Below are 16,448 nucleotides of genomic sequence, written 5' to 3' on the forward strand. Positions count from 1 at the left end.
TATCTTGGAAGTTCACTATCCCGTGGTGATGGGTATTCTTGGTTCTCAACTTGACTACATCTGTAACCAAGTAGGTTCTTTTTTCTTTTTTTTGGGGGGGTGGGGTTTCGAGACAGGGTTTCTCCGTAGTTTTTTGGTTCCTGTCCTGGAACTAGCTCTTGTAGACCAGGCTGGCCTCGAACTCACAGAGATCCGCCTGCCTCTGCCTCCCGAGTGCTGGGATTAAAGGCGTGCGCCACCAACGCCCAGCTGTTTGTTTGTTTTTCAAGACAAGGCTTCTCTGTGTTGCCCTGACTGTCTTGGAACTCACTATGTAAGAGCAGGTTAGCCTCAAACTCACAGAGGTCTGCTTACCTCTGTTTCCTGAGTGCTTGGATTAAATGTGTGGGCAGCCACCACCACCCTCCTGGTTGAAAGCTTTTATTTATTTATCTATTTGTGTATTCACTTGGTTTTTCCAGACAGGGTTTCTCTGTCTTTCAGCTCTTGACTTTCCTGAGGAACTTTTTTTTTTTTTTTTTTTTTGAGACAGGGTAGAAACTTTTTCTTAATTAAATCATTTGAAGTTACTACCCAATTGTTTTTTTTTTTTTTTTTTGGTTTTTCGAGACAGGGTTTCTCTGTGGTTTTGGAGCCTGTTCTGGAACTAGCTCTTGTAGACCAGGCTGGTCTCGAACTCACAGAGATCTGCCTGCCTCTGCCTCCCGAGTGCTGGGATTAAAAGCGTGCGCCACCACTGCCTGGCTTACTACCCAATTGTAATCTGAATTTTTTTCTTTTATTTTGGTTTTCTGAGACAAGGTTTCTCTATATAACAGTCCTAGCTGTACTGGAACTTGCTCTGTAGGCCTTGAACTCACAGAGATCTGCCTGCTTCTGCCTCTGAGTGCTGGGATTAAAGGTGTGCACCACCAGCGCCTGGCTTAATCTGAATCTTTTGAGATGGAAAGATCCACCTTTGATCTGGGACACATCTTCTGGCAGCCTATAAAAAGAACGTGGAAGGGCTGGAGAGATGGCTCAGAGGTTAAGAGCACTGACTGTTCTTCCAAAGGTCCTGAGTTCAATTCCCAGCAACCACATGATGGCTCACAACCATCTGTAATGGGGTCTGGTGCCCTCTTCTGGCCTACAGACATACACACAGACAGAATATTGTAGTATACATGATAAATAAATAAAATATTAAATAAAAAAAAAGAACATGGAAGAAGGGTGCTTGCTCTTTGCCTGCTTGCTTGCTGGTCTCACTGGCCAGTCCTTTTTCCTTTCCTTTTTTTTTTCTTTCCCCTTTCCTTTCCTACTTCCTCAGGATTCTGGTGTGTACTGAAGACCATCTGAGACATCAGCTTCGTGGAGTGAACATCTACTGGATTTTTTTTTTTTTTTTGAGACAGGGTTTCTCTGTAGCTTTGGTGCCCGTCCCGGAACTAGCTCTTGTAGACCAGGCTGGTCTCGAACTCCCAGAGATCTGCCTGCCTCTGCCTCCCGAGTGCTGGGAGTAAAGGCGTGCGCCACCACTGCCTGGCCATCTACTGGATTCTTGGACCTTCCCAATGGTCACTGCTCAACAGTTTAGAACACTCATTTTTGAAGAGGACCTGGGTTTGATTCCCAGCAATCACATGGTGACTCAAAAACATCCATAACTCCATTTCCAGGGTACTCAATGTCCTCTTCTGACTTCTAGGACACCAGGAATGCACATACAAACATTCATACACTCCAAGTGGTGGTGGCACACACCTTTAATCCCAGCACTCAGGAGGCAGAGCAGGTGGACCTCTGAGTTTGAGGCCAGCCTGGTCTACAGAGTGAGTTCCTGGACAGCCAGAGCTACACAAAGAAATCCTGTGTCAAAACAAGAAAAAACTTTGATAAACGTGAAGTCAATCTACAGAGCTACTTGTGGCCAGGCATGGTGGTACATGCCTTTAATCCCAGGACTTGGAAGAGGGACTGGGATCCTTGTGAGTCTGAGACAGCCTGGTCTACATAATGTTTTAGTACAGCTAGGACAGCATAGAGATCCTGCCTCCAGAGGCGTAGTTTGTCTTCTGGAAAGAGATCACAAATTCTAAAAGCATGTCGGACCACCTTACAGGATATACTGACCCACATAATGATGGGTCAATAATTGGACCACACCTTTTTTTTTTCTGTTTTGTTTTGTTTTTCGAGACAGGGTTTCTCTGTGGTTTTGGAACCTGTCCTGGAACTAGCTTTTGTAGACCAGGCTGGTCTCGAACTCACAGAGATCCGCCTGCCTCTGCCTCCCAAGTGCTGGGATTAAAGGCGTGCGCCACCACCGCCCGGCAACCTTTTTTTTTTTTTTTCCTTGCATTTCTGTGGAAGCCAGAAGAAAGCATAAGTTCTCTTGGACCCCTGGACTAGAGTTAAAGATGTTATTAACAGCTGGATGCTGGGAATCAAACCTGGGAATAAAATCCAGGTCCTCTAGAAGATCAGCCAGTGGTTTTGTTTTGTTTTTTTTGTTAGTTAGTTAGTTTTTTTTTTTTTTTTTTAAGAATATTTTTTTCTTGCTGGGTGGTGGTGGCGCACACCTTTAATCCCAGCACTCGGGAAGCAGAGGAAGGCAAATCTCTGTGAGTTCGAGGCCAGCCTGGTCTACAAGAGCTAGTTCCAGGATAGGAACGAAAAGCTACAGAGAAACCTTGTCTCGAAAATCAAAAAAAAAAAAGTTTTTTCTTTTTTTTAAAGATTTATTTATTATGTATACAATGTTCGTCCTGCACGTACTCATCCTTCCTGCATGTACTCCTCTATGCCAGAAGAGGGCACCAGAACCTCATTACAGATGGTTATGAGCCATCATGTGGTTGCTGGGAATTGAACTCAGGACCTCTGGAAGAACAGCCAATGTTCTTAACCTCTGAGCCATCTCTCCAGCCCCCTGTTAGTTTTTTGAGACAGGGTTTATCTGTATAGACAGACTGGCCTCAAACTCAGAGATCATCCTGTCTCTGCCTCCCGAGTGCCGAGATTAAAAGTATGTATTGCCACTGAATGACATGGCAGCTACTCTTTTTTTTTTTTAAAGATTGTTTATTTATTTATTATGTATACAATGTTCTGTGTGTGTATATGCCTGCAGGCCAGAAGAGGGCACTAGACCTCATTACAAATGGTTGTGAGCCACCATGTGGTTGCTGGGAATTGAACTCAGGACCTTTGGAAGAGCAGGCAATGCTCTTAACCGCTGAGCCATTTCTCCAGCCCCTGGCATCTACTCTTGATTTAGAGTTTCGAGTTATTTGTGTAACTAGGTAGGAAGCTATTAGGCCGAGAGAAAAGTGGGAAGAAGAGTGAGTTCATGAAGAAGGGAACAACTTTGCAGGGTCTACTCAGGGGTAGATCCAGTCAGAGAAAAAAAAAGTCTGGGGGAGCAAAATGCCATTGTCTGGTATGGAAGGTTAGCAGAGGTGACAAGGACAACAAAGAACAGCACACAGGATATGAGGTGGGCTAGGCCTGGGCTTAGCGTCTATATAACTCCTTTATAAGACACCTTGGCCCTGCACACCCCACATCTCAGCCTCCGGGGCAACCTCAGTTTCCTGTGCCCTGGAACTCAGAAGCAGGGAGTCATCCTCTAGGAAGTCGCCCAGCTGTGCCAGCTGCCGGCGGATGAAGTTGGTGGTGCGGTGCACCCGGCGCACACGCTTCAGCAGGCTCAGTAGCAGGGTCCGGTTGCGCTCGTGGCGCTGTACCCAAGCATCACGGAGCTCACGGTAGCAGTTGTGTTGCTCACCCTCCGAGGCAGCCAAAGTGGCTCCACAGCCTAAGGGGCAGCGCTGCTGGCCATCCTGCTGGCAATGCTGGCGGTGTTCATCCAGGACCCCACGCAGAATCCGTGCAGTGCAGCCCTCATTGGGGCAAGTCATCAGCTCGAAGGGGCATGAGTTTTGGTGACTCTTGCGATGAGCCAGAGGGCATGTCACCAGGCAGCCAGCTGCAGCGTTCTTGCACTAGGGAGTATAAGAAAGCTCAGTGTGAATTAAACTAGGTTAAGGCATTGTCACGTGGGGCTCCTGTATAATCCCTAATCTATGATATTCCCTGACAGGGAAACACGTGAACTCTGGAGCCTCCTATGCTTTCTGTTTGCTTGCTTTTTGGTTTTTCGAGACACGGTTTCTCTGCAGCTTTGGAGCCTGTCCTGGAACTAGTTCTTGTAGATCAGGGGTCTCGAACTCAAAGAGATCCTCCTGTGTCTGCCTCCTGGGTGCTGGGATTAAAGGCGTGCGCTACCACTGCCCGGCTTGCCTCATAAACTTTTTATTGGTTTTTGGAGACAGGGTTTCTCTGTGTACCCTTGGCTGTCCTGGAACTTGCTCTGTAGACCAGCTGGCCCTCTCAAACTCAGAGATCAGCCTGCTTCTGCTTCTCCAGTGCTGAGATTAAAGGTGTGCACCACCACACCTTGCTGCCTGCTAACTTTTGTGATTCCGATTCCAAGTTTCACCATTTTGTAAGTTAGAGGGCTGAAGAGTAAGGGCTAGTGACCAGGCACTTTATCTCTGAAATTCATTTATGATTCCCACATTATACTTGAAGTTCCAAGAAACCCAGGAAGAATAAGCAGCTTGTCCAGTCACACAGCAAATGGTAGACCCTTAATTCATGTCTTTAACCAGGTCTATGACCTTTGTCTTCTACTCAGTTCTGACAAAGGGCTTCTTGACAACTCTTCTGGCTCTGCTCCACCCCCCAGGACAGGAGTGGATGGATGCCCTGAGCTACCTTGACTTGTAGGCGGCCAATGGTTTTCCGGAGTTTATTCACTTGGACCATCTTTCTTCTTTTCACCTCTTGTCTACAGCATGGACAGGAGTTTTGTCTGGAAAGAGGTATCAGTGTGATGTTGGAAGTGGTAAAGTCATGTGACTGCCAGAGCAAGCCTTCATGGGGGCAACCCAGCTAGTCCCTCCTTTCTAGCTGGAGGAGACATAATGGGGGTGGGGCTAGAGTGAGGATGTGGGACTTCAGACACCAGAGAGGGAGGCACACACATTCTGAGTGTCCCAGATTTTGCAGCTGAGTCTTATAGCCATTGGAACCCAGTTTTTGATAGCCCTTCCCTTCCCATTCTTGGCTGCAGGAGTTGCCCCCCGCCCTCCTGGATTCCCAGTGGCACCTGGCTAGCCACTGGAAGATGCACTTTTTGCAGAAGATGTGACTGCATGGCAACCTCATTGGCTTCTTGAGAACCCCATGGCAGACGGAACACAGGAAGTTGTAGTCAGGAGGGCTGGTAAAGAGGTTGAGATCGTACCCACCACTCTGCAAAGGCCAGGTCAGTGTTAAGGCCTGGGTGAGACCAGGCTCCATGCCTCCCGCCCCCAAGCATTCATACCAACAAGACACCTCAGCGATTTTTTGGTAGGGAGGCAGGCTACAAGAAGAAACTCAATTACAGAGCCTCCAGAGACCAGACCCCACTTCAAGGGTGAATCTGTGGGAGTTGACTCCCCCAAGATTTGACATCATTTGACTGAAGAGGTTGGGAATAGCTCAGGCTATACCACCTAGAGCTTTCTGAAAGGTGTTCTTGTCCCATAAAGCAGCTGGCATTCATTCTCAAGCGTGAGATAGCATGGATTCCTGATGGCATCAGGGCAGGTGGGAAGAGACCCGGGGCTCACCATGATCTGTGTCTGGACGGCAGCTCCACTGAGGCTTAGCGGTCAGGAGTCTCCATTTCACAGCACATGGGGATTGACATCACAGTGGCATTGTCTAGCTTTGGCCAATCACAGCTCTGACCCAGGGCCACCTTACCCTTTCCCTCTGAAGGTGGGTGGTAGAGTAGCCTCAACTCAGGGTAGTCTATGGTCTCTCCCTTGCCGCCTAGGTTTTGGCTGACAGCTTCTAGTTCCCCAAGGCCAGCAGGATCACAGGGATTGAAATCTCTTCCATTAACATCCCTTCCCAAGGACTAGGCCATCCTGTGAAAGAGCCCAGGTTTTTCAACTTAACTGTAAAACCAAGAAACAAAAAAAGGCTTTGGTTTTTTGGAGACAGGGCTTCTCTGTGTAGCCCTGGCTGACCTCAAACTCAGATATCCACATGCCTCTGCCTCCCAAGTGCTGAGATTAGAGGCATGCACCACCACCACCTGGTTAATAAATTTTAGTATATGTGTTGCAGTTTTTTCTTTACTATAACAGTCTCCATATTAGTATAGAGGTCACACTGGCCAAATAACCATAACTAAGCAGAATACAAAGTAGGCCTACGGGAACAGTAGCAGAGCTGCTGACATGGACAATCCGCTCCTTCAGCTGCAGGTTTGGGAGATTCCAAAGCATACACAAAATAACTACAAAGGTCACTCCACCGTGCAGCTTCTAGGTCATCTCTGATGGGGCAGGACTGCTGTTTTGGGGCTGCATATGCTCAATGAAATGAACATTGGCTCACAAAGCTTAAGTTCAGAGGAGTCACACACTTTGGCCATCACTGGGGCTCGATTTGGGGTGGACAGGTGTCTCCCTAGGGAAAAAGATGCCAACACAGTCCTTCAAGATCACTTTTTGTACAGGTGGTCAGGTCAGTCATTTTTTTTTTAAAAAAAAAAAAAAAAAGATTATATAGTGTTCTGTCTGCATGCCAGAAGAGGGCGCCAGATCTCATTACAGATGGCTGTGAACCACCATGTGGTTGCTGGGAATTAAACTTGGGATCTCTGAAAAGGCAGCCAGTGCTCTTAAGCCTGAGCCACCTCTTTAGTCCCTAGGTGGTCACTTTCTAAATAGCCGGGTGGTGTTGTTGCACACCTTAATCCCAGCACTCGGAAGGCAGGTGGATCTCTGAGCTTGAGGTCAGCCTGGTCTACAGAGCAAGGTCCAGGACAGGCTCCAAAGCTACACAGAGGAACCCTGCCTCGAAAATCGAAAAAATACGTAGAATATAACCCGACTTAAAGCTGTCACATAAACTCGCTAATTATACCTGTATAATGTCCGAAACAGTTGGAAACCCAGGTGTAATCTGAGCATTTGGAAGGCTGAAGCAAGACTGTTAAATTCCATACCTTCGTTGAATACGGACTAAGACCTGCCCTCCAAACACACAAACAAGCAAGCAAGCTGTGCCCGGGGTTGGATGTTAGGAATATTTCCTAAGTGAGCTGACGACGCAAAAATTCCCAATCAAGCCAAATCAAAACAAGCCGAATTAAGAAATATCCAGGTTTAATGGAAGATCTGCGCTCTCCGGTGGCCCAGAGGGGGAAACGGGTAGCCGCAGAAAAGCGACCCCCGGGAGAAAGAAAGGGGGATCACATAAGTACCCTGGGGAGGGGTCAGAACCTGGCCTGGGGGCTGGGACCTAAGCTCCCAACCTAACATTGGAGATGGCTTAGAACCGGAGTTCTTTCAAAGGACCTGGGTTTGGTTCTCAACAGCCACATGGACGCTTTCAACTACACGAAACTCCAGTTCCACAGGATCCGATGTCTTATTCATGGGCATCAGGGAAGCCCATGGCACACATACATATATGTAGGCGAAATAAAAACACATTTTTTTTTTTTTTGGTTTTTCGAGACAGGGTTTCTCTGTAGCTTTGGAGCCTATCCTGGAACTCCCTCTGTAGACCAGGCTGGTCTCGAACTCACAGAGATCCGCCTGCCTCTGCCTCCCGAGTGCTGGGATTAAAGGCGTGCGCCACCACCGCCCGGCTAAAAACACATTTTTTTTTTTTTTTTTTTTTTTTGGTTTTTCGAGACAGGGTTTCTCTGTGGTTTTGGAGCCTTTCCTGGAACTAGCTCTTGTAGACCAGGCTGGTCTCGAACTCACAGAGATCCACCTGCCTCTGCCTTCCAAGTGCTGGGATTAAAGGCGTGCGCCACCACCGCCCGGCTTAAAAACACATTTTTAAAAAGCTGGTTTTGATAGAGATCCGACTGCGTCGGCCACCCAGATGCTGACTGCTGGGACCAATACACCTGGCCACGAATGCATTATCTCACTTAAACTGAAAGGAACACCCCAAAACACAAATACATACACGGAAAGTTAAGCCACTTTATTTAATAGGACGCCGGAACTCTGCCATTTTCGCGGGCGAAGCGGCGGTAGCCGTCTCCAGATCCGGTGGAACCTGCGGAGAAATGACGTGGTCAGGATGGATGGCACTAGCCAGGCCGCCAGGGCGGCGAGGCGATCCGGAGTGTAGGGGCCTGGGTTTCACCCTCCCACACTGGGGCAGCGGGCGGTGAGCTGAGGCCCCTGTGGCTCTGGGCGCCGAATCTCACCTCCGGCCACAGCCAATGCCGAAGATGATTTTCAACGAACGCCCATTTACGGGGACAACAGCGAACGCGGCTAGAGGCCGGTGAGGCGCAACCTACCTGGCAGACAGCGCGGCGCGACACACTCCTGAGCACGACGGGGCCCGAGAGGCGCCCGCGCGAGGTCTTTATAGTCCCTCCTCCCCGTTGGCGCCCGTCGCGGCTTCGGCGAGGGAAAACGCGCAGGCGCAGAGAGAACGTGGCGGGGGTGGGGGAATAACACAGCCAATTACAGCTTGGGATGAATTGCGCCAGCAGTCGAGATATCGCGGCGCTTGGTACACTATAAAAACTCCCTTCCGCGCACCCTCGTTCTTCTTCTTCTTCTGGAAACACGTGAGTTTGCGTGGCTGGGGCGGGCGTGGGCCCTGGGCAGTGGAAATCCGTGGACATCCGGAGCGAGACACCTCTAGCCGGAAAGACCGGCTTCGGAACCCCAAGCGACCGCGGCGTTTAGGGTCCTGCTGAGTTGCTTCCTTTTGTCTCTAGCAAATGGCGGATGACGCCGGTGCAGCGGGAGGGCCCGGAGGACCCGGGGGCCCAGGATTAGGAGGCCGTGGCGGCTTCCGCGGGGGATTCGGCAGCGGTCTGAGGGGCCGCGGCCGTGGTCGAGGCCGTGGCCGAGGACGAGGCCGCGGGGCTCGCGGAGGTAAAGCTGAAGACAAGGAGGTAGGTCTGGGCCGTGGGCGGGGCGGGCCGGGCCATGCGCTCTTGCGTGAGGCAGCCTTTTGACTGGCGTCTTCCTGCAGTGGATTCCCGTCACCAAGCTGGGCCGCCTGGTTAAGGACATGAAAATCAAGTCCCTAGAGGAGATCTACCTGTTCTCCCTGCCCATTAAGGTACAAACACCTCGGTGCTGAAACGTCGCTTGGGGTGGGAAGGTTGCTATCTTGAACCTCTACTGCCACATCCGTTATCGGGGTGAGACTACTTGGCAATAGCTTCTTTTACTGTCTAGTGACAGGTCGAGCTTGACATGTTTCCCACAAACTTTCTCTTTTAGGAGTCTGAGATTATTGACTTTTTCCTCGGAGCTTCCCTAAAGGATGAGGTTCTGAAGATCATGCCCGTGCAGAAGCAGACTAGGGCAGGCCAGCGGACCAGGTTCAAGGTATTCAAGTCTGTTCTTTGGCGAGGTGATTAAATGGTGGGGTTGAGCAAAACTCTCTCACTCTGCATAGTTACACTAGGTTTCACCCGTGTGACTTTCGTACCGGGAGAGAGAGAAAAAGAGTTCCTCAAGTACCTTGGATTGGCCTCCCAGTGGCCTCTCTTGCCTAGAGGAGCACCACAGATCCTAGTCGAGATATGCTGGTTCTGTGAAACACCACCAGCCATTCCACCTAAGTCTCTTCTTTACAGGCTTTTGTCGCTATTGGGGACTACAATGGTCACGTAGGTCTCGGTGTCAAGTGCTCCAAGGAGGTAGCCACTGCCATCCGAGGGGCCATCATCTTGGCCAAGCTTTCCATTGTCCCTGTGCGGAGAGGCTACTGGGGGAACAAGATTGGCAAGCCCCACACTGTTCCTTGCAAAGTGACAGGCCGCTGTGGTTCTGTGCTGGTGCGTCTCATCCCTGCCCCCAGAGGCACTGGCATAGTCTCCGCTCCTGTGCCCAAGAAGCTGCTGATGATGGCTGGCATTGATGACTGCTACACATCAGCCAGGGGCTGCACTGCCACCCTGGGCAACTTTGGTAGGTGTATCACACACAGGCCATGGGTGCTTGGTGTGTTTTTAAGGGATGGAGAGCAGACCTGTCACCAAAGTGACTTGACTGACTCCGCTCCTAGGAGTGCAACAGCTCCTTAGTGGGAGGGACTTTTATCTTCAGAAATTAAGCCACCAACCCTTTTCACTTTTTTTTCCAGCCAAGGCCACCTTTGATGCCATCTCTAAGACCTATAGCTACCTGACCCCCGACCTCTGGAAAGAGACTGTGTTCACCAAGTCTCCTTATCAGGTATACTGATTCAGCTGGTGTTGTGTTGGCTGGCTTTGACTTTTTTCAAGAGTAGGGAATGTGTTGTATTAATATTCTACTTCTCTTTTTAGGAATTCACTGACCATCTTGTGAAAACCCACACCAGAGTTTCTGTTCAGAGGACCCAGGCTCCAGCTGTGGCCACCACATAAGGGTTTTTATGCAAGGAAAATAAAAGTGAATTAAGTCTGTTAACATCTGTCTCTATTTGCATTTATTTAGTGGACACTAAGATAGGTATGGTGCACCCAGTCACTTTATTTCAGCAATGTAACGGAGTTCTTAGAGTCCTAGGCAGCAGCCGATTGCTTGGCAGCCTTTCTCTCTTCCAGCATCCTCTGCTTCTGCTTCGCCAAGCACTTTCTGGCAGAATAATAGGCTCCCAGGTCATAATCTGTAGAAGAGATGGGGTGGAGAGAGCTTGTTAAAGGATGGGAATTTGGGTGAGGTTTTAGCGTCTAGGAAAAGCCTTAAGAACCCAAACCCTGGAAAGAGCTGAGGGTCACTCACAGCGGTCATGGAAGGCTTTAGCCACTTTGTTGAACTGCTCCAGTTCCTTGGCACAATTCTGCTTTGAGCTCTCGCCTTCTCTCTGTTGACAAGCCTTAAGTCTCTCTTGGATGATGTTCATAATTTCCTGGTCAACTTTGCTGAAAGAACAAGGGCTAGCAGTGACTGTCAAGAATTTGAAAGGATGTAGGCTAGTCCCAGGCAGTTTGTCTGGGTTCTTTATAGGAAGGGGGTATCCAGTCACTGTTCCCTGCTGTGAACTTACTAGTCCCTTTTCCATTGCATCTCAGCCTCAAAGATACACAGGATATCACCCTCTTTGCATTCTGTGATGTCTGGCACACGTCGGTACTGCCGGTGATAGTAGTAGGTTCGGTTTTTGGCATGTTGTCGCTCAATAAACTCTGCAAAGAGAACACCTCAAACTCAAGGTTTTACAGTAACGGATACCTTCAGTGGCAGATCTGCCCCTAGCCACCTTAGAGGGCAGGTCCTTCTAGACAAGAGACATAGCTGGGTATTGAGAACACAGTTGAGCCTATGTGCCCCACAGTACAGATAGGGTTTGAATAGGCAAGGAAGCTCCATTGGGAATTCAGCAGTAGGACCCAATTTTTTTCATTGGTAAGTTAAAAAGCACAGGGTTCACACACGCATTTAGATGTTACTAAAAATGAGCTGACCTTAATGCAGTAATCCACCTTGCACTGGCTTGAAAACTTACTTTTCCTAAGCCAAGGACCATGTGTAAACCAGGGGCAGTGACTTGTCTGGGACATTATTGTCCTGGACAATAATGAAGGTGCTGTATCAAAGAATCTACCTTAGCAGAGCTTCAACACTTATGAAGAGGGAAAAGCAAAAATAACCACCTGAGTATGCTCTGTACCCCAAATGCTTAACAGATGAGCCGCTTAGTCGACTGGACATAGTCCCAGCATGTCCCAACTGTTTACCATGCTGGCAAACAGGACCATCAAGGGTTGAATGGAGCACTCTCTGGGACCAGGGATAAACAGCAGTCATTTAAAACACAAACTTTGCACAAGTGAAGCTGTGACCCCAAAAGAACGAATGAACACCCTGACCATGCAGATGGACAACACTGTCCATTTCAACCAGGGCTTACTGACCGGCCACCCGTGACACAGAGATGACTGGTAGTGGGCTATATTCCTGACCACTCCCGTTTTGTTTGGTTTCAAGACAGGTTTTTCTGTGTAACCCTGGCCGTCCTGGAACTCGCTCTTTAGATCAGTCTGGCTTCGAACTCATCACCGGCCCTACCACCACCTGTATGTACCCTGCCACCACCGCCCAGCTTCCCGCTACTACCGTTTAAAAGAGCGACCAGGGTCGAGAGTAGTCAGGGTTCTGCTGAAGGCAGAAAGAATTATGGGCAGGGTGTAGTCCTGCAAAGGGGACTATTCCGCGGGGGCGACGGGAGGGCCTGGGAAGTGGTCTGGGGTGCAGCGGGGAAACAAAAGGTGACGGCTCGGTTCCGGGATGTCTCAGATTCAGTGTCATAAGTGCACTGGGGAGGTTAAGAGACAATTTGGAAAAGGAAAAAAAAATCGATTTAGACTCGGGGGCTCTGGATGCGTGACAGGAACGTGCATCGGGTGGTGGTTCCTGGGGACGGGAACTGGACGTGGGATCCGTGGGGGATCAGGAGCTACTGAGCGGGCGCAATCCTAGACCCTGTACCTCTCACGAGGGTCACGGGCCGGTCCACGACGAGATCGAAGGCCTTCATAAAGTAGGTCAGGGGGTTAGGGAGCGAGGTTTGTGGCGAGGGAGCCGGCGTGCGGCGCGGGGGCTCGGGGTACACATCCTTGTCCCAAGAGTCCGGCATGGCTGCAGCAAACCTTCCCCGCAGACCTTCAATTCGCTCCGCGTCCGGACCTGCTCGGCCTGAGGACGCGGAGACCTCTACGCCTGCGCGGAAAGGAGGCACCGCGCCTGCGCAGTGCGTAGCCGCGGGGCACCACGGGATCGTGGCCCGCCTCTCGGGCACCACCTTGTGGTTCCCAGCGCTATTGCACAAGTTTGGGCAAAGTTCACCAGACGCTAGGAAGTGCTCTTCCCTGAACTACCAGCTAAGTCAGCAGGGAGCAAGTTGAACACGACTTGGCAAGAGAACACACACAAATCAACGAGTAATAGAAACAGCAAACGCCCTCACTACTCCAGGAAGCCACTCTGGACTGCCCAGTGGGTGCCAGTGAACCTGGGGGCTTCTCTGAAAAGGAGGCTTGTCCCATTGTAGTCTGTGGGGGAAAAGGGTCTCCTACCCTAGGTATGGAGTACCTTTCCCTGCTTCTGGGGTTCTCCTCTAGTCTTCAGCTCTTGTGCCCCCAGCTGTCCACTGTCCAGGACTGCATTGCCCAAACTCTGAGTTTACGTGTTTAGAACTGGTTTTGCAGCCTGGGTAGTGGAAATCCTTACCTGTCATCTTTGGTGCTGGTCACCTCCTGCCAGGGTTGGGGACTAAGAACATAGAGCTATCAGCTGCGGTGACTTACCAAATCTAGTATTACACAAAAATCAGTTTATGACACTAAAGTCAGACCCACAAATCTTAACATTTTGGTAGCATAGACATAGAATCTCCCCCCCCCCCCAAGACTGGGTTTCCGTGTAGCTTTGGAGCCTATCCTGGAACTAGCTCTTGTAGACCAGGCTGGCCTTGAGCTCACAGAGATCCACCTGCCTCTGTCTCCCGAGTGCTGGCATTAAGAGTGTGTGCCACCAACTCCCGGCTGGTAGAATAGAATTTTAGTACCTAATGCAAAACCGCTGTCCCTGAGGATATTTTAAGCCTGGTGGACTCAGTGATTCTACAACTATAGAACCTTGATTCTGTAATAATAGACTCTCAGGATTGAAAAATAAAGGGGGTGTGGGGGGGTGGCACACGTCTTTAATCCCAGCACTCTGGAGGCAGAGGCGGGCACAGTGGCACAAACCTGTGGGAGGAGCTACACAAGGGCTGAGTTGGGATGATCATTTGAGTCCAGGAGTTCAAGACCAGTTTGGAGAGCCTGTAAACCTGCCTGCCATTTTGGTGGTCACCGTAGAAGGATTGCCAAGAGTTCAAGGCCAGATAGGCTAAAATGTGAGACCTTTCCTCAAAAGAAAAAGAAGGAGCTGGAGAGATGGCTTAGCAGTTAAGAGGTTTTCCAGAGAACGTGGGTTTGATATCCACCACTCAGTTTGTAACCGGCTGTAAATCCAATTCCAGAGGATCTGATGCCCTCTTCTGGCCTTCAAGGACACCAGGCAGGCAAATGGTGCACAGACGTACATGTAGGCAAAACACCCATACACATAAAATAAAATTTAATTTAAAAAAAAGGGAGCCAGGCAGTGGTGGTGCACGTCTTTAATCCCAGCACTTGGGAGGTAGAGGCAAGTGGATTTCTGAGTTCAAGGTCGGCCTGATCTATAGAACTAGTTCCAGGACAGTCAAGGCTACACAAAGAAACCTGGTCTCTAAAAACCAAAAAGACTTATATAATTTGCGGGGTGATGGTAGCAAATGCCTTTAATCCCAGTAATTGGGAGGCAGAGGCAGATGGATCTCTGAGTTTGAGGCTAGCCTGGTCTACAGAGCAAGTTTCAGGACAGCCAAGCAAGGCTACACAAAAAAAGGACTGTCTCCAAAAACCAAAGGAAAAAAGAAAGGAAGAGAGAAAGGAAGAGAGAAAGAATATCAGAGCTAAGAGTGTGGCTCAGTTAATAGAGTGCTTGCCTAGCATGCACAAAGCCCTAGGTTTAATCTCCAGCACAGTGTAAACCAGGCATGGTAATACATAACTATAATCCCAACACTTGCTCTTGGGATGTGGAGGCAGGAGGATCAGAAATTCAAAGTCATCCTTACCTATATACTAAGTTCCAGGCCAGCCTGTGATGCAGAAGATCCTGAAACAAAGAAGCAAAGAAACATGAAAACAAATTCATTCAAGTACCTGTTCTGGCCAGGCGGTGGTGGCACATGCCTTTAATCCCAGCACTCCGGAGGCAGAGGCAGGCTGATCTCTGGGAGTTCGAGGCCAGCCTGGTCTACAAGAGCTAGTTCTGGGACGGGCACCAAAGCTACAGAGAAACCCTGTCTCGAAAAACAAAAAAACAAAACAACAACAACAAAAAAAGTACCTGTTCTGGCTAGGTTCATGTCAACTTGACACAAGCCAGGGTCATCTGGGAAGAGATAACCTCAACTGAGAAAATGCTTCTATTATACTGGCCTATAGATAGGCTGTAGGGCATTTTCTTGATTAATAACTGATGTGGAAGGACCCAGACCATTGTGGGTGGTCCCGGGTTCTATATGAAAGGCTGAAGCAGTCATGAAAAGCAAGCCAGGGAGCAGCATTTTTTTTTCATGGCCTCTACTTCGGTTTCTTTCTTTCTGTTTTTGGTTTTTCAAGGCAGGGTTTCTTTGTATAGCCTTAGCTGTCTTGAAACTAGCTCTGTAGACCAGGCTGGCCTCGAACTCACAGAGACCTCTCCGCCTCTGCCTCCCCCAAGTGCTGGGATTAAAGTCGTGCGCCACCACCCCGTCTTCTACTTCAGTTTCTGCCTTCAAATTTTTGACTTGAGTTCTGCCTCAGTTTTCCCTCAATGGTGGGCTGTGATCAGGACATGTAAGCCAAATAAATGCTTTCCTTCTCAAGTTGCTTTTGATTATGATGCCTTTATTTATTTAATTTATTATTTTTTTGAGAGGGGGTTTCCCTGTAGCTTTGGAGCCTGTCCTCGAACTTGCTTGCGCTGTAGACTAAGTTGGCCTTGAACTCACAGAGATCTGCTGGTCTCTTCCTCTTGATGTGCAGAGATGAAAGGGCGTACACTGCCACTGCCTGGTGAGTTTTTTTTTTTAAAGTTTTATTTTGTGGGGCTGAGAGATGGCTCAGAGGTTAAGAGCACTGCCTGCTCTTCCAAAGGTCCTGAGTTCAATTCCCAGCAACCACATGGTGGCTCACAACCATCTGTAGTGAGATCTGGTGTCCTCTTCTGGCCTGCAGGCATACACGCAGACAGAATACTGTATACTTAATAAATAAATATTGCTTTTTTAAAAAAAAAGGGGGGGGCTGATGAGATGGCTCAGTGGTTAAGAGCATCACCTGCTCTTCCAAAGGTCCTGAGTTCAATTCCCAGCAACCACATGGTGGCTCACAACCATCTGTAATGAGGTCTGGTGCCCTCTTCTGACCTGCAGACATACACACAGACAGAATATTGTATACATAATAAATAAATAAATATTTAAAAAAAATAAAAAAAAATTAAAAAAAAAGTTTTATTTTGTGTGTGAGTGTTTTGCCTGCATGTATGTTTTTGCCCCACGTACATGCTTGCAGTGTCCATGGTGGTGAAGAGAATGCCAGATCCCCAGGGACTGGAGTTAAAGACAGTGTGAGCCGCCACACAATTCCCCTGTGCTGGGAATTGAACTTGGGTCTTTTGGAAGAGCAGCTAATGCTCTTTTTTTTTTTTTTTTTTTTTTTTGGTTTTTCGAGACAGGGTTTCTCTGTGGTTTTGGAGCCTGTCCTGGAACTAACTCTGTAGACCAGGCTGGTCTCGAACTCACAGAGATCCGCCTGCCTCTGCCTCCCAAGTGCTGGG

The 16,448-nt window shown here is 49.1% G+C and overlaps 3 protein-coding genes and 2 non-coding genes across 5 annotated transcripts; 2 read left to right on the top strand and 3 right to left on the bottom strand.

Annotated features, from left to right (window-relative positions):
* Positions 1–3,104: 3,104 nt before the first annotated feature.
* On the bottom strand, positions 3,105–8,710 carry Rnf151 (ring finger protein 151). The gene is made up of 4 exons (XM_057776969.1): positions 8,378–8,710; positions 5,159–5,304; positions 4,765–4,861; positions 3,105–3,989 (listed from the first exon to the last, which is right to left on the bottom strand). The coding sequence occupies exons 1-4, from the start codon at positions 8,708–8,710 to the stop codon at positions 3,519–3,521; spliced, it is 1,047 nt and encodes a 348-aa protein (XP_057632952.1). The 3' UTR covers positions 3,105–3,518.
* On the bottom strand, positions 8,195–8,321 carry LOC130878898 (small nucleolar RNA ACA64). The gene has a single exon (XR_009057511.1). It is a non-coding gene; the product is annotated as a small nucleolar RNA ACA64 (small nucleolar RNA).
* Positions 8,559–10,495, top strand: Rps2 (ribosomal protein S2). Its single transcript, XM_057776818.1, has 7 exons — positions 8,559–8,653; positions 8,807–8,986; positions 9,067–9,156; positions 9,321–9,428; positions 9,680–10,013; positions 10,189–10,280; positions 10,373–10,495. The coding sequence occupies exons 2-7, from the start codon at positions 8,810–8,812 to the stop codon at positions 10,451–10,453; spliced, it is 882 nt and encodes a 293-aa protein (XP_057632801.1). The 5' UTR covers positions 8,559–8,653; positions 8,807–8,809; the 3' UTR covers positions 10,454–10,495.
* Positions 9,480–9,613, top strand: LOC130878865 (small nucleolar RNA SNORA64/SNORA10 family). The gene has a single exon (XR_009057482.1). It is a non-coding gene; the product is annotated as a small nucleolar RNA SNORA64/SNORA10 family (small nucleolar RNA).
* Positions 10,494–12,760, bottom strand: Ndufb10 (NADH:ubiquinone oxidoreductase subunit B10). Its single transcript, XM_057776819.1, has 4 exons — positions 12,519–12,760; positions 11,077–11,215; positions 10,812–10,951; positions 10,494–10,695 (listed from the first exon to the last, which is right to left on the bottom strand). Exons 1-4 carry the CDS (start codon positions 12,664–12,666, stop codon positions 10,592–10,594), a joined length of 531 nt encoding a protein of 176 aa, XP_057632802.1. The 5' UTR covers positions 12,667–12,760; the 3' UTR covers positions 10,494–10,591.
* Positions 12,761–16,448: the final 3,688 nt, after the last annotated feature.

This window comes from Chionomys nivalis, chromosome 7, assembly GCF_950005125.1.
Source record: "Chionomys nivalis chromosome 7, mChiNiv1.1, whole genome shotgun sequence".
NCBI lineage: Eukaryota > Metazoa > Chordata > Mammalia > Rodentia > Cricetidae > Chionomys > Chionomys nivalis.

Bases quoted from the DNA above. Each gene is read 5' to 3' on its own strand.
- Rnf151 (XM_057776969.1), bottom strand. From the start codon at position 8,710: ATGTCCACGGATTTCCACTGCCCAGGGCCCACGCCCGCCCCAGCCACG. The intron at 5,305-8,377 runs GTAGGTTGCGCC...TGGCCTTTGCAG, and splicing joins CGCGCCGCGCTGTCTGCCAG to AGTGGTGGGTACGATCTCAA. The intron at 4,862-5,158 runs GTGCCACTGGGA...ACCTCTTTCCAG, and splicing joins ATCTTCCAGTGGCTAGCCAG to ACAAAACTCCTGTCCATGCT.
- Rps2 (XM_057776818.1), top strand. From the start codon at position 8,810: ATGGCGGATGACGCCGGTGCAGCGGGAGGGCCCGGAGGACCCGGGGGC. The intron at 10,014-10,188 runs GTAGGTGTATCA...TTTTTTTTCCAG, and splicing joins TGCCACCCTGGGCAACTTTG to CCAAGGCCACCTTTGATGCC. The intron at 10,281-10,372 runs GTATACTGATTC...TTCTCTTTTTAG, and splicing joins TCACCAAGTCTCCTTATCAG to GAATTCACTGACCATCTTGT.
- Ndufb10 (XM_057776819.1), bottom strand. From the start codon at position 12,666: ATGCCGGACTCTTGGGACAAGGATGTGTACCCCGAGCCCCCGCGCCGC. The intron at 10,952-11,076 runs GTAAGTTCACAG...TTGTTCTTTCAG, and splicing joins ATGCAATGGAAAAGGGACTA to CAAAGTTGACCAGGAAATTA. The intron at 10,696-10,811 runs GTGAGTGACCCT...TCTCTTCTACAG, and splicing joins TAAAGCCTTCCATGACCGCT to ATTATGACCTGGGAGCCTAT.